At 37.6% G+C, this 15,978-nt stretch overlaps 1 protein-coding gene across 1 annotated transcript in view; it reads left to right on the top strand.

The window, feature by feature from the left end:
• Positions 1-15,978, top strand: part of MBD2 (methyl-CpG binding domain protein 2) — a 70,494-nt gene that overhangs the window by 8,022 nt on the left and 46,494 nt on the right. The window contains exon 2 of the mRNA XM_014781293.2: positions 7,574-7,733. Coding sequence (XP_014636779.2) covers positions 7,574-7,733 — 160 coding nt within the window. The remainder of the gene's footprint in view (positions 1-7,573; positions 7,734-15,978) is intronic.

Genomic DNA, 15,978 nt, shown 5'->3' with positions numbered 1-15,978 from the left:
GAGTCAGAAGATTGAGGGACTTGAATCTTGAACCTTGCTTTACTGTTTTAACTTGGACAGATTTTTAAGCTTCTATAAGCCTCTGATTCCTCAACTATAAATTGAGGGTAAGAATTTTACCTCATGGAATTTTTTTGAGATTAAATAAAAATACATGTAAGGCTTTCGGCATGTAGTAGATTGTCAGTAGATTAATAAAATGTTAGTTTCTTTTTCTTCACTTAACATAAATAGATGCATATGCTTGTTAATTTTGTGAAGAGTCACAATATTTTGTTGTATTTTGAAATGTGATTAGGACAGATCTTAGGTTATACACGTTCATCGAGTTTTTAAAAAATACTCTGTTTTTTCCCCTCGTTATAAAAGTAACCCATGCTAAGTGTGGAAAATTGGGAAAATAGAGAAGAGTATATATAGAGAAATGACAATCATTATTATAGTCCCAAAGAGAATCACTGTTAATATTTTGACATACTTTTATTCTTTTTATATTGGAAGAGTCCATAGATTAAGGCAAGGATGAATGTCCTTAAAATTCTTTTTAACGTGTATGCAGTGATGTATGCATCTCTTTATTTTATTTATTTATTTATTTTTTTCCCCCTTTTTCTCCCCAAAGCCCCAGTAGATAGTTGTATGTCATAGTTGCACATCCTGCTAGTTGCTGTATGTGGGATGCCACCTCAGCATGGCCCGACAAGCTGTGCATTGGTGCGCGCCCAGGATCCGAACCTGGGCCGCCAGTAGTGGAGCCTGCGCACTTAACCACTAAGCCACGGGGCCGGCCCCCTGCATCGTTTTAAAAAGGCCTTTCCTGGAGGGCCTTAGCCTCTTTTTAAAAAATATAGTCTGTTTTTTTGGTATACTTATCTATCTATCTATATATTTTTTATTATGGAAAAGTTCAATCATATGCAAAAGCACAAGTGGATAGAAAAGTGTAATGAATCCCCCACATGCTCATCAACCAGTTAACAATGATCAATTCCTGGCCAGTCTTGTTTCATCAATATCTAGCCCTTTTCCACTCCCCCCTTCATTATATTTTGAGATAATTCCCAGCCATGTTTAATTTCTGACATTTCCATAGCAAGTGTCCAGTCCCCAATTCTACCAAAATAACCAGTGTTTTCCCTTTTTCATTTCTCAGAGAGTGAGTGCCTTAAGGCAGTGGGATGAGATTAAGTAGAATTCTACATTCATTAATTTTTTATTTTTGAGTGGATCATCCTGGCTTTTAATTTTTCCTTAACCACGATATAGAGGTGATAGAATTTGCTACCAGTATTGTACTGTTTTTATGAAATTTTTGTTACATAAATGCTAGTTTATGGAATGAGAATGATTGGTATAGAATTTGAATTATACTTAAGGTCTTTATACCATTTAAAATTGTGTGATGATTTCTTAAACATGTATGTCAAGGGAGAAGGTGGAATGCTGTCACATTTTATTAGTAGCTAAATTGTGAATAATTTTTTTTCCTTTTTGATACTTGAAAAATAATTCTCCATCCCCCAACCCCACCCCAACTGCTAAGGAAATTGTTTAATGCTCAAATTTACTTGCCCACACTCTTCATATTTTGAAAAAGTACTTTCCAATTTTCAGGGAAAATATTCAGCTTGCGTACTCTAATGTTTGTGTTTTAAACATTTTATTGTAGAAATTTTCAAATATATATACAAAAGTGGAGAGAATCATATAAAAAACTACCAATTGCCCAGTTCAACAATTGTCAATCTTATTTCATCCGTACCCCAATCCACTACCCCAGACTCAGCCTTCGTTATTTTGAAGCAAATTTGACATATGGTTTCATTCATAAATAACTACTTCAGTATGCTGTTTGAAGATAAGATTTAAACTTGTGGAAGTTTTATAACTGTATGGAACTCAGTATTTCAAAACTAGAATATAAGAGATGCCAAGAGGCAGTTCATGATTATTTGCCTGATACAGGCAGTAATTGCTGTAGGGTTCAGAGGCAGGAAACATTCCTGTTACTTTGTTTTGTTAAGGCTTTATGGAGGTGTTAGGTGGATTGGTATTTTTGGGCTTTTGGGGGTTGGGGGTGGAGACATGCATTATGACCAGGTAAAAGACATGGTTTGCAAAGGGCTGAAGAAGGAAACCATTCAGCCTGTTCAAAATAGAGTGAACAAACCAATATGGTTGGAGCAGAGGTCACTGGATAAGGGGAGTGGAAAGTAGGGTTGAAAGGTTAAGAGAAAGTTAGATGAAAAAGGATCTCAGATGCAGGGCTAAGATGTTTGGCTCCCTTTTGCTGATGAGTTAAAGTCCATTGAAGGCTTTTAAACTGAACTGTGGTCACAGTGGTGTTTTAGGAAGAGTGGTCTGGATAGTTTAGACTGCAAAGAGACTAGCAAATAGAAAATCAGTTAGCCTATTGTGGTGATTTAGACTTGAGGTGATAAAAAATGATTTGGGCAGTGACAATGGAAGTGGAAAGGAAGGATGGATTCACAGGTGATTATGAAGGAACTGGATTTAGTAATTGATCAGAGGTGGGAGATGTAATTAAGACAGGAGTACGTAGATAAAATCTATCAGGAACAAACTATAGAGGAGGGCTGAGGGTGGTTCGTTTTAGGAAGGGCCTGCATTTACAGGAGGAAAGGAGTTAAAGAAGGGGGAGTGGGGAGCTGACTTTTGGATAGGTTTTTCTGTGTGTATGTCATGTAGCTTTGAAGCAATGGCATACATTCTTTGAACTAATTGGTTTGGTAGTTTTCTGATTACATGTTTTGTACCTAAGTGCCAAAAGATAATTTTAGTTTCAGATTTTTAGTCTCAGCTAAAATTTTATTTCTGGAGACAATTGTTATGTAAAGTTAGAGAGTCTTTTTCTTTCAGTACTTAACTCTTGTATGTAACAGGTAAGCTTTAACATTTAAAGAGGTGGAAAAAAATAGAAAGTTGATGTTTCTTTATTCTCCAACTTTTCCAGTGCTGTGGCTTATAGAATTTTTAGTGTGGAGGTTATTATTATTCCCCACAAAGTACTGTCTGATGTTGTTGGAGAGTGGTGTACCTGTGAACATGCTCCTTAGCCATGTAGCTAACCATCTGCCCTCCACAGTGTTCTTGCCACTCACAGCCCAGTTCATCATATTCCATGCTGATTATGCTGCCCGCACAGTTCATCCTATTAGAAACCAGTGTGAAGATATACTTGTGTTTGCTCAGACCTCTAGTCTTCTCATAATGGTTTGACTATCTCATAATGGTTTGACTAAACATCATGATGATCCATATTACCAGAGTAACATGGAAAAATATGTTCTGCTCTATTAGAGGAGTGTTTTCAGAGTGCAGTTTCGCATGCAAGGAGAAGAGTCAATTTTTATAACATAGACTGGCAGGGCATGTCACAGTTGTCTAGCTCAGGTAGTGATGATTACAGGTGAGTTTGCAGAGTGAGAAGATATGAATATCACTAAATTAAGGTGATCATAATTTAAGTATTTCTGGTATATCAATTAAATTTTTTAAGATTTGAAAGTCAGATGCCAAATAAAATTTCTTTCTTTTTGACAATCTATATTAGAAACCTCTAAGATGGAGTTAGGTTTAAGAAGTGCTGTAAACAGTTTAATCATAATGAAAGCAAGTGAAGACATAGTTCAAGTGATGAAATGTTCTTAAATGAAGTGGAAAAATATAACTGATGTTTTTGATTTTCACTTAATTATTACTTTTCTTCAGGGTCTTTAGTGGGTAAGAAAAGTTAAAGGTGAGATCACAAGTTGGTTCAGGGTAGGCATGTCTAGGGGGCAGTTGGTAGGGAATTTTTTTTGTGGTTGAAAGTGAAATATTAGTATTTCATTACTGGGAGTAGAAGTAATCACTTTGGGCGGAGAAAATTGAAAATGACTAATATCCTTCACTAGTCTACTAGAGTTAAAAAAAAAAAAAAGATAGTTTCCCTAAGTTTCAATTTGATGCTTTTAGAATAAAAGCTTAGTCATGTTAAGTCCTGGTGTGTCTGAGACTGGGACCTACAGCAGCCATCTTAGAGGGCACACAGATGATAGTTAGTCACTCTGGGTAAGACCAGAGCTTAAGTGACATACAGTCTTTTTGTTCATCTAGCATTTACTTCCTCAGCCACTTCCAGGGTCATTTTGCCACCATGCAGGTGTTCTATATCTGATGGGCAGAATTCCTGCTTAACCATTCCTTTGGGCCTTGCTCTTCTATATGCTTGCTCTTGTAGATGCTTTCCATCTCCTACAGAGGAAGGTCCCTGGTCTTAAAGTCCCCTGGGGCGGCCAGGTTGATTCTCCTTAAAGCACCAAGCACAAGCTGTAGCAGGTACGGAGAAGAAAATGGCTGTACTACTGTTGTGAAGGCAGCAGTGTGTATGACCAGTGCTTGTAGCTGTCCAATATAGATGCTTCATAGAATCCCATCTTTACCACAGGGGGCAGTGATTTGATATGAATAAGATCTGATTGGATACCAGTTGATATTCCAACTGTTTTTTGAATATACTAGTAGTTAAAACTTATTTCCACCTTCTTCCTTCATTGCTAATTTAGTTATCATTAGAGTATGTCAGGCCTTTCTTAGAATAAATACTTTCCATTTGATTTTTAAAATCACTAAACATAGGAACTATTTTAAGCCATGTTAAATTGCTAATCTAGATCATAAACTATGCAATCGCATTTCGTGAGTATAGCCCTTTAATTTAATTCTTAAGCATTTAGGTTTCCTTAATTTGGGGGAGGAGTGTCTAAAACTGATGGATCTCTGAGTTTTGCTCCATAGAGGAATGTTATGGAGAGGCTGTAGTATGTTTCCAGCTGCAGTAGGTAACTGGCATTTCACCTGTTACATAAGGAGCAACTTATTGCAGGGTTAATTTGTGAAATTAAGTCAATTGATTCTTCAAAAATGACATTCCAGCTATATCCTAAGAATAGTAGTGCTAATCTTTTTGGTAGAAGTTGCTACCTTAATATTTTCGTCTTCCGGAACATTAGTCTGTCGAAACAAACTCCACTCTTGAGCTCAGCTTTTTATTGCACTAATAAGATCTTTTTAGAGGGATACCTGATTGAGAATTGTCATTTTATTTTGTGGACAGATTTTTTTTTTTCATTTTTGAGGTATGTCAAATAGTTTATCAAAATCTTGTTTACCAGTAACTGGAATATCTGATTATAAAGGACTATATGGCTATTCTAGCTTAATTAAAATTAATTGTAATTATATAAGTGACATAATAGCAGAGAAATCTTTACCGGTTTTTCAAATTAATTTGGGTCTTTTAGTAAGACTTCATTTCTTATGTAGTGTAATAATAGATTAATCATGAAAATATTTTCCAGCTCAATTTTTTAAATTTCATGCAATATAACTTTTAAATAAGCATGGCATTTACCATTCCATTGAGGCTGCAAATGAAAGCCATATTCTTTACTATTCAACTGATAAAGGTTTTTGCTATCAGAAAGTTACTTTGTTCAGTGCTAGTCTGTATAAATCATGTTTGAGGGTTTTTTAAAAAGTGGCATTGTAATTTCTGGTCATTTGACTTATCCAGCGAATGTATAGGAATTGTTATAATGAAATAGAATTGCAGGGATAGTAGAATTATTTCTAACCGGAGTTGGAGAATCACAGACAACTTCATAGAGGAAGTGACATTTTCCTCTGGCTTGGAAGATTTGATACGTAGTCTTGTGACAGGCAAGGTATTGCTTATGCTCATCATTCCATCTGGAAAGACATGGCTGGAAGTCAAAGTTACATGGCATATTTTGCAGACATTGTTTGGAATGTGGGGTACCAAGGCTGGTGGGGAAAAGAGTTGGGGAAAAAATATATATCTAAATAGATCGAAGGCTTTTGATGTGTTATTAAGGAGGTGAAACTATTTTGTCAGCATTGAGGCATCTCTGAACGTTCAGAACTTGGTACTGGGTGCGTGGCTGAGGGATGGGGCACTGAGCATTGTGACATGGCCTTCTAGCGTGGAGGATTAGGTCCTGGGTGGACAGTGGTGCCACAATAGAGGGCAATACAAGAAGATCAGGTGTGGGGGTGGAAGTTTGCATTCAGCAGAGATGATGCATATTTTGGACTATATTGAGGGTTACATGATATTTTATTTTGTGATACTGAGCATATTTGGATATCTGGGTGAGAATGGGAGTTGAGGTTTGCTTATACATAATCCTGTATTCTTTCCTCTAGTGTGGTCCAGTTGTTGTCTGCTTTGTTTTGTTTGGTTACGTTCTGGGTGTTACTGGTTATTATCTTCATCTGTAGGCTGAATTCTGTACCTTGAATTGTGTTTCAGGAATACTTACCTCATGAGATTGTGGAAAAAGAATCTTGATATGATCTTCAGTTGTCTTGAAGTCGGTGGTGGCAGAATACTGTAGACTTTGTGACAGTAGGGTGTGTTGGTTTGACCTGACCCAGAGAGAAGTTTTGCTGTTGCAGGGGAATGTTTTATTGCTTGGTTTTCCAGCCTTTTCTCTCTTGTCTTCCTGTTGAAGTATTTTTCTTTTATTATGGTCAGTGGTGCAAGGTTACGTTCTAAACGTGACATGTTGGCTTCTTTGAGAGAGATTCTAGAATTCTCACAATTCTCTTCTGGTGATGTATCCCGCTGACTTAAATAGTTTATTCTGGCACATTTGGCTCAGAAAATTTATTAGATGAGACTTTGGGACATTCTTCCTGTAAAAATTTTCTTAAAGATTAATGCCACACAGCAAAAAAGTTTTTAGAACAGATTAGTTTAGCCCTATGTATAATGTTGGCACTTTTGTTATTTTTCAGCTTTGACAATATTTCTTACACAAAGTAAATTATTCTTGGTATGCTTCTCTAAGGTTGGAGTTTGCCTAACAAAACTCATGACAGCAGCGAACAAATGCATTTGCAAATGTTTACCTTAGTTTTCTCCTTTCAGTAGTTACATTAGGGAGCATTTAAATATTGTCAAAATTCAAGAATTTTTTTTCAGTCGTAAATGTCATGAGTTCAGATCAGTAGCCCAAAGATGGTATTGATTCCAAGTGCTTGTGTGTGTATGTGTGTTTTTAACCAGGGTTGTTGACTTCAAAAGAATTTGTTCTGAAGTTCTTTCTGATTACTGGTGGCATTGTGTATATGTAATACTTACAGAAAAAATAGCATTTCAGAAGTCAATTTGGAAAACAGTTTGTAAGATTGAAGACATTTGCAGTATACATATTATGCTGTGTGTGCCGTTGGTGTTGGGTTTCTGTCGGTGGTTGTTGAGTGAGTGACCAGTGGGATAATCTGTAGTAACATCTGCTATGTGCTCCAGTGGTGTATTATATTAGTGGAGTGTTATATTAGATGACACATTATCTCTTCTTACAGGGAAGTTACAAAGTTTCTTTAAAACTTTAACATTTCTGTGAAGAGAATAAACATATGTAAAATTGTGATGTGATAACAATTGGGAGCAGAGAGGAGGAAGGCATGCAGAAGAGGTATATGTAGAGATCTAGGAGAAGTATTGTTGTCTTTTGTACAATTAACGTTATCTTTTTTCTAGTCCAAGTGGTAAGAAGTTCAGAAGCAAACCTCAGTTGGCAAGGTACCTGGGAAATACTGTTGACCTCAGCAGTTTTGACTTCAGAACTGGAAAGATGATGCCTAGTAAATTACAGAAGAACAAACAGAGACTGCGGAATGATCCTCTCAATCAAAATAAGGTTGGTTAATTTACTTATAGCATATGTATGCTATTTCAAAAGCTCTCCAAAAAGTATCTTACATTGTAATTATGTCACTAGAATTTTGGTTGTTGGAATGTCCCAGTTTTTTTTCTTTTTCTCCCCCTACAAAGCATTTTGACTTCCCAATCTGATTGATTTTCTGATAGTTGGCAGTACTTATAGAGAGAGAGCATAAGTAAATGGTGCACAGTTGAAAACAACATTTCGGTATCTCTAGGCCAACATACATCACACTTTTGGCCTGTTGGGACTATTTACAAAAGATTTCTTTGTTGATGTTAATTCTCTCCTTTTTTTCCCTTAAAATAGTTCCTGTTGCCTAAAAAGAGGCAAAATTTTAATGTGGCAAGTATCCTTACCACGTAATTTATATTACGTATTAATTTTCAGGAGTAGGATTTGAGAAAGGGCAGTTTTGATTTTTACTTTTGATAATATTGAGGATAATGACCTTTTGGAATAATATTTTCATCCTAATACACTGATTGGAGAATTTTCCATTAGCTCTTTTTTTTATTGAGCTGTTTAGTTGCTGGTTTATTGTATAAGAATTGAAACAAGTAGCATTTGAATTATGATGAATTATAATTTCATTGGATTAAAGCACCAAATATCTTTATAAAGAAAGCTTTTTACCCCCAAGGGCAACTAATCTTATGTAGCCATTTTTTCTCAATTATTCTCCCTCTGAATTTCAGAGATATGTGTGTATGTGTGTTGCCACCACCGTTGTCTCACACTGACTGTGTGAAAATAGTGGAAGGAAAAGTAAGGGCTTTTCTTACTAGAGATATGACTGACACAACCCCGCACGCCCCTTGGGAGTGCTGCGTTCATTTTAGGAACCCTGAGGCAGAGCAGTAGAGTGGGAAGGGCTCTGGCCCCAGGCAGGCACGGTGTGATGTATTGGCTCTGCCACTTATTAGCTCATGCAGTCATAGGCAACTTTCTTAACCTCTGATGGTCTCAGGTTTCTCATTTGTAGAATTAAGGTAGTAAAGTCCTTCCCTGAGCATTACTGTGAGGAGTAAATAGAATTTATGTGAAAACCCCTAGCAAAATGTTTGAGCCATGTTAGTTCCTTTCCTTTCGCCATTGCACCTTCCTAAGCACCAAGCTAGCTCAGTGAACAGTGTTGCCTGGTAGCCAGTGTAGGAAACTTTCTGACCGAAGCTCTTTTCCTCCTCATCGTTTTACTTTTCCTGAAGGGTATGGGGTATCTGCTTCATATCTCTCTTTATTCAGAATTCAGGCTAATAGTTTGTTTACAGTAGTTTAATTTCCAAAAATTGGTATGGAGGTCAGAATGCATTGTTTCCTCATACGCTGCATTGGTTTCCACAGAGGCATTGGCGGTCACCTTGTTTAGAGAGGTAGAATGGGATGGGAAGGCTCAAGTTGCCTCTGTATTGCTTAGCTATGATGTCACTTTGGGTTGATAGTTATAAAGGTGTTAAGAAGGATACGAGATAGTGGTAGGAGTAGAGGAGCTCAAGGTAGCAAAAAGTTAGGATCTTGAGTGTGTATAGGTGAAGCTGTGTAATTTCAGTGTAAGAAAACCTTTATTCTGGGTTTATTTTGCTTCTTAAATTTACAAAGGAAAATTACAATTTATTTGTCTAAAACTGTCTTTTTAAAACTCTAAACACAATGCTGGGTATCTATCGAAGGGGCTCAAGCATTTATGAAATGAAGGGAATGCTTTCAAACTACGCTATTATTACCATAATCGCTGTTAAGCTATGCGAAGTGTAATATGAAGATTATATTTCCTGATAGTTATGATTCACTAAAAACCAAAAACTAATTCGTCTCTTTAGTTTGTGTGCACCTTTATGCTCTAGCTACGCTGGACTGCTCATCATTCTGCACCATGGCATATGCTTTCAAGATTCTGCTTGCTCATGTGCTGTTTCCTCTGCTTGGAATGCGCTTCCCCCCTTCCCCTCCATCTGGAGAACTCCTGCTCATCCAAGGCCCAGCTCCATTGTCTCCATCTCTGTGAAGCCTGCCCTGCATTCTCCAGGCAGAACCAGTCCCTTCTTCCATATGCCTCCCTGGTGCTTTGCCATTGTATTTGTGATTGTTTGTCTGCTTCACTTAGACTGTGAGCTCCTTGAGGGCAGGACCATGTCTTTTTGTTGTTGTTTTTGTATATGTAGTCAAAAGCCTAGCACATGCATGGTAGGTACTCAATAAATGTTGGCTTCGTGTTTATTTGGTTTAATATCCATTTCATTCCAGAAGTTTATAGTGGTCATAAATGTTTGCTGAATAAATTAATATACCATACATTATTTTAGAAATGCCTTTTGTTGTCATTGTTTTCTGAAGGTTTCTTTATGAATTTTTGGGGGCATGGTCTTATTTTTGCATCTGACTTTATTTTAGCTAAGTAGTCAGAAAATGGAGTTTTGCATTTTTTAAAATAAGCTCTCTTTTGGAGTAACACGAACATTAAATATCTCTATAAAGCAGAAAAAGTATTTGTCGGTAATTAATAACTATAATATGTCTTTTTTATAATACAGTATAGAGGAAGCTGGGAGATTTAAAAGTGATAAACAGGAATCTTAGATAGTGTTTTGTTATATAGTTGTAAACCTGGCTGAAGTGCACTATTAATTGTGTTGTTTTTGAGTTTTAAAAAAAACACTTATCTTGAAAGAATTAGAAATGTAATTAAAATAAACTTTGAAACACGTTAAGTTGTAGTTTATATTGACTGATTATAAACTGTGATCTTAATATATCTTCCAAATCAAAGATGAGTTTACTGGGTAAATAATATCTTCAGGTATAGTTAGAAAGATATCTTTTAAAGATCTTTGCAAAGGGCTGTTTTATTATTTCAAGATGGGTGGGTACAGTGGAATGGGAATTGTCTTTTGACTAATATTTATTAAGGTTTTTGCAGTACCTATTCCCACTTGTCTCAAATTCAGTCTTAACCTTACCCTGAAAATCTAACCCATTCTTGATTACATTTTACCTTATTGATTTTCTTGCCACTGCCATAATGATTTCCAGCCACTACCTCCATCTTTCCAGCTGATAAAGTAGAGTGGAGATATCAAGTAGGTTTCTGAAGATATTCCATTAGTTTAATGGAAAAATACTGGCAAAAGATTTGGAAGTCATCAACATCAAGCTGATCTTCGAAGTCATGAGCAGCTTTCTCAGAGCTTACTCAAAAGGAGAAGTTATAGAGCAACACTGTCCATAGTAGTTTCTGTGATTATGGACATGTAACATGTGGCTATTGAGGACTTGAAATGTGGCTAGTGTGACTAAATAAGTGAATTTTTAGTTTTATTCAATTAATTTAAGTTTAGCCACATATTCCTAGTGGCTGCCACATTGGACAGCATAGTTCTAGAGCTATGCCTCAGTATGTAAATAAGACAACAAAACCTTTGCTTCAAAAGCTAAATGTTAGTTAGGCATTTATGCAGGCTTTGATTTTTTTATTTTTATTTTTACTTTTTTGCTGAGGAAGATTCGCCCTGAGCTAACATCTGTTGCCGATCTTCCTCTTTGTGTATGTGAGCCGCCACCACAGCATGGCCACTGACGAGTGGTGTAGGTCTGTGCCTGGGAACCAAACCTGGGCAGCTGAAGCGGAGCATGCTAAACTTAACCACTAGGCCAGTGGGGCTGGCCCTGGGCTTCATTTTTTAAAGAGGAGATGTTTCAAGGTTTCAGAGATATGACCCTCAACATTTTAAGAAGCAAGTTAATTTCTTTAAAATTTTAATTGGAGAACCCTCTAGGCTTGGATAAAGAAGAGTACAGTGATTCTCAGTGCAACATATGGAACTTACCTAGCTTCATTTAGTTGCTAGAAATTCCTTTTATTTTAATGTTTCAGATGTATAAACATTAAACTGAATTCCTAGTGTTTCCAGCTCTTAACAACAACACTGAAATGTTTATAAATTAAAGCTTGTGACAAAACTAATAAAATTCAAGTTCCCTGACATTAACATGACATGGTATATCTTACAAATTGCTTGTAATATGAATATGGTATGGAATAAGGTATTTTTTAGCTTGGCTTGTCAATGCTACTAATACTTTGGAAGGACTCAGTTCTTTCATCACATTTCTCTATTCACACAAATTTGATACATTTGGAAATAAAGAGTATCATATTCTCTTGAATGGAATTAATTATATAAGTCGGCCATTATTTCTCCTGAATTATCTTGGTTTATGGTAGTATGCTATTGTGATTATAAATGCAGTCTTGGATTCTGTATGGCTATGTCCTAGGAACTCAACCAAATAATCTAGCAGGTGCTTGTTTTAATTATCTTCAACAAAATAATAAAAATGAATTCTTATAGAGAACTAATATATCTTGGGGGCAATATCTGTGTAGTTTGAGAAACTTAAGTGAGCTGATGGTGATGGTGGGAATCAGATTGGGTATTGGATATGGAATGGGTGCAATGGAGTTGGGAAAAAGTGAAACTGAAAGTAGAGCAGTTTGGGCTGTTGTCATCCAGAGAAATTTTGATGGCTTGAATTAATGGTGTAGCAGGAGGTATGGAAAGATGTGAGACTCAATCAAGAGAAATTAATAGCCGTAAGTACCTGATGATTGCAGAGAGAGGGGATTGTTGAAGCCTGCTACAATTCTTGAGTCACTTGGGGCAGGGGTGGATAGGGAATAGGGGAAGAAGAGCAAATTTGGGATGGGGTGAGATTGAGTTTAACTCAATTTTTTTTGTTTCTTGGACTTCTGAAAGGATCTTGTGGACCCCCAGGAACTCCCAGGTCACACGTTGAGAACTCCTGTCATAGTGGTTTGCCCTAACTGACTGAGTTTGCTCGACATAAGGGCAAATAGAAGAAAAGTATCTTGTGACACTGTAGGCAGTGAATAAATGAATAAATAGTCTTGTGGAGAGTAAGAAAGAACTTCAAGAAAGTTAGGAGAATCAAGAGAATGCTGTTATATAAGCCTAGGAAAGAAAATTTTTGTTAAATGCCATGGAGAGATCAAGGAGGATAAAAACTTTGTACTATCGGTTGGATTTCCAAATTAGAAGGCATCTGGTGACCTAACGTAACCAGCTTTGAGGGATAGAAGGACCAGAAGTCATATTTAAAATGCCAGAAAGTTTCTGGGAAATGAGAAATTAGAAGCAAAAGTAGCCTGCTCTTTTAAAGTTTTGTAAATTTTGATTTATTATTATTTGATTAGGTAATTTGTACACATAGTGAAAAGAATATTCAATGAAAAATGTCTCCCTCCCTCTTCAGTCTCTCAGGCCCAGTCCTCTTCCCTAGATAAAACTTCTTAACCAGTGTCTTTTTGTATGTCCTTCCAGAGGTACTCTGCCATTTACAAACATCTGCATTTTTACCCTATCCCCATAAAAATGGTTAGACTACTCTTATGAAGCTTGAAGGAGAGGTGGCGGAGAGAGGACAATATTCAGAAGAGAATGCATATCAAGGAACGTTATTATTATTGTTATTTTTCCTTTAAAGGTTGAGAGGCCAACGTGAAGGAAATCAATAGAGAGTCAGGGAGATGTCTAACCTGAGAGCCCATGTTTCAGGAGGCCCTCCAGGAACCTTTGAACTGTGTGCAGTATTTTCTGTTGTGCATTTTTCTAAGGAGAGAGTCTATCTTCATCAAACTCTCAAAGGAGACTGTAGCTGAAAATTTAATAACCACTGTTTTAGAAGCAGGAAAGGGAGCAAGGCCTTGGCAGAAGGCGTGAGGGACCAGTTCACTTGCTGTAGCTCAAATTAGGCCTTTGTTTTAACTGATAAGGAATTTTTCAGTTATTGAAGTAGTAAGTGGGCTGACTTATTTCTGTCCTAGGAACCCCGTGGTTAATTAACCACCACTAAAGAGCCCTGTGGTAGGATCATTCTGGTAACCAGCTCCTGGTAGAGCATATTGTGGTAAGAACTGTCCCTAGGCTTCTCCCTTCCTAGAATCTTTCCATCCAAACTGAAAACAGAGACCTCATTCCTACCACCAACATTCCTGGCCTATCTGGAAAGTAACTAAAGTCTTTCCCAAAGATGCTGATACTCTTTTTCTAAGAATATTAAGCCCTTGCTGAATGGCATGTCTTCTGGTCTGTCTGTTGGATATAGTTAAAGGTGGAGAGGGAGAGGGAATGGATCACAGGTGAGAAATCTAGCATTTCTAGGGCTTGAAGTCCTTACAAGGGATTACTGGCATCTCCCTTAAGTGTGGGCCACTGTTGAGTACAGGTTTTTATTAATTTGAAATGAAATTGACAAAAATGGAAGTGAGGAGCAATTAGCTGTTATAATAGTCCAATGTGGAATGATGATGGCCTAGACGTGTTAATGGAGAGACGCGGATAGATTCTAGTTCTGTTTTGAATATAGACTGGGTGGGATTCGCTAATGAATTGGGTGTGGGAGATGACAGAAGACTCAAGTGTGAGCCCTTAGTTTTTAGATTGAATAGGTGGATTGGGTTGCCATTTACTGGGATTGCCTTAGGAAGGAATTTATATGAGTGGATAAAATCAATTCAACTTTGAATATGCAAAGTTTGAGAAGCTTATCAAACATCCAAATGGGGGGACTGGCTTGGTGGCGCAAGTGGTTAAGTGCGCGCGCTCCGCTTTGGCGGCCTGGGGTTCGCAGCTTCGGATCCCGGGCGCACACCGACGCACCACCACTTGTTAAGCTGTGCTGTGGTGGCGTCCCATATAAAGTAGAGGAAGATGGGTATGGATGTTAGCTCAGGGCCAGTCTTCCTCAAGAAAAAAAAAAGGGAGGATTGGCATCAGATGTTAGCTCACGGCTAGTCCTCCTCACACACAAAAAAAACAAAAATCCAAATGGGGATGTTATGTATGCAGTTGGTATACTAATTGAGAAGCCTGAGCTGGTAAGTCATTAGCACATAGGTAGTGTCCCAAGTAAGGAGACTGGAGGAAATTACCCAGATATAGGAAAGGATCCAGAACCAAGCTCTGAGAAAATCCAATGATTAGAATTTGGTTAGAGTAGAAGGAATCAGCGAAGTAAATTGTGAAAGAATGGGTAGTAATGTGGGAGAGACATGGGAGAGGAGAATGTTTCAAAAAGGAGAGTGGTCAATTACATTGATTGCTACTGAAAGGTTGAATGCAGAAAGACAGAAATTTCCACTGAGTTTGGCAACATGAAGGTTATTAATAACCTTGATAACAATTGTTTCAGTGGGAACAGAAGCCAGATTGGATTGGGTTGAAAGTGAATGAGAGAGAAAATTGGTCAGTGTGGACAATTATGTCAATAAATTTTCTTGGGTAGGGAAGAGAATCACTGGATAGTAGAGATGAAAGGGATGCTGATTTGGTTAATCTCCCATTTTAAAGACTTTAGAAAGATTAAGAAGAATGGAGTCTATAGCACAAGTGGAAAAACCACCGAGGTCAAGAAAGTTAAGCACGTTTGCAGTGTAATAATGATGATGGACCGTGGAATCTATACTGGGTAGGAAGGAATGGAAAGGGGTTATAAAGAACAGTGAGACAATAAGACAGTCAATGGATGGGAGATATTGATGAGACAAAGAAGGCAGAGGGCAATCCTAACTATGCTCCAAGGATAGGAAGTAGAAATTGGAGAGTTGGTTGCTTGAGCTACAGGAGATGGTATAGTTACTAGTGTTGACAAGCCTGTGACTATAATGTTAGGTGGGTGAGGTTGAGGAGAGGAATAGGTCAGTGGAATCAGGATGCTGGGTGAGTTATCCACATGGGTATTGAGGCCTCTGAGAATGAGGACAAGAGTTGGCATGCAGAGGAAGACATGAAACAGAAACCAAAGTCTAGTGAATGAAGGAGAAAGCAGGGAGGAGTGGCGGAGGGTGGTATAGCCGGATCCTATGAGCTTCAAAGGAGCTGGTGTTTTTGAAGGAGCGAAAAATGGAGCAATGACTTGAGAAAAATGGGGAGAAAGGAGGAAACCTATACTACTTCCTGGCCCTTAGAAATGCAGTTGTAAAAGAGAGAGATAGAAAGAGGGAAAAAGCCTTCATTTGAGAGAACTTTAGAGGAGATATTATCTTCGAGGGACAGCCACGATTCAATAAGTCCAGGAACTGGAGAGAATGTTCAGAGAACATATTGATGTGGGAGAGCCTGCTGATCAGTCATTCAAGAGTGCACAGTGTAAGGATGGGGGATGGGGTGGGAAGGGTAAGGTTAGGGGATTGGTTTTTAAACTT

Source organism: Ceratotherium simum, chromosome 14 (genome assembly GCF_057802395.1).
Source record: "Ceratotherium simum simum isolate JZ-2026a chromosome 14, ASM5780239v1, whole genome shotgun sequence".
NCBI classification, from domain to species: domain Eukaryota; kingdom Metazoa; phylum Chordata; class Mammalia; order Perissodactyla; family Rhinocerotidae; genus Ceratotherium; species Ceratotherium simum.
Note: the sequence above shows the minus strand (reverse complement) of the source record. Positions and strands in the feature narration are given on the sequence as shown.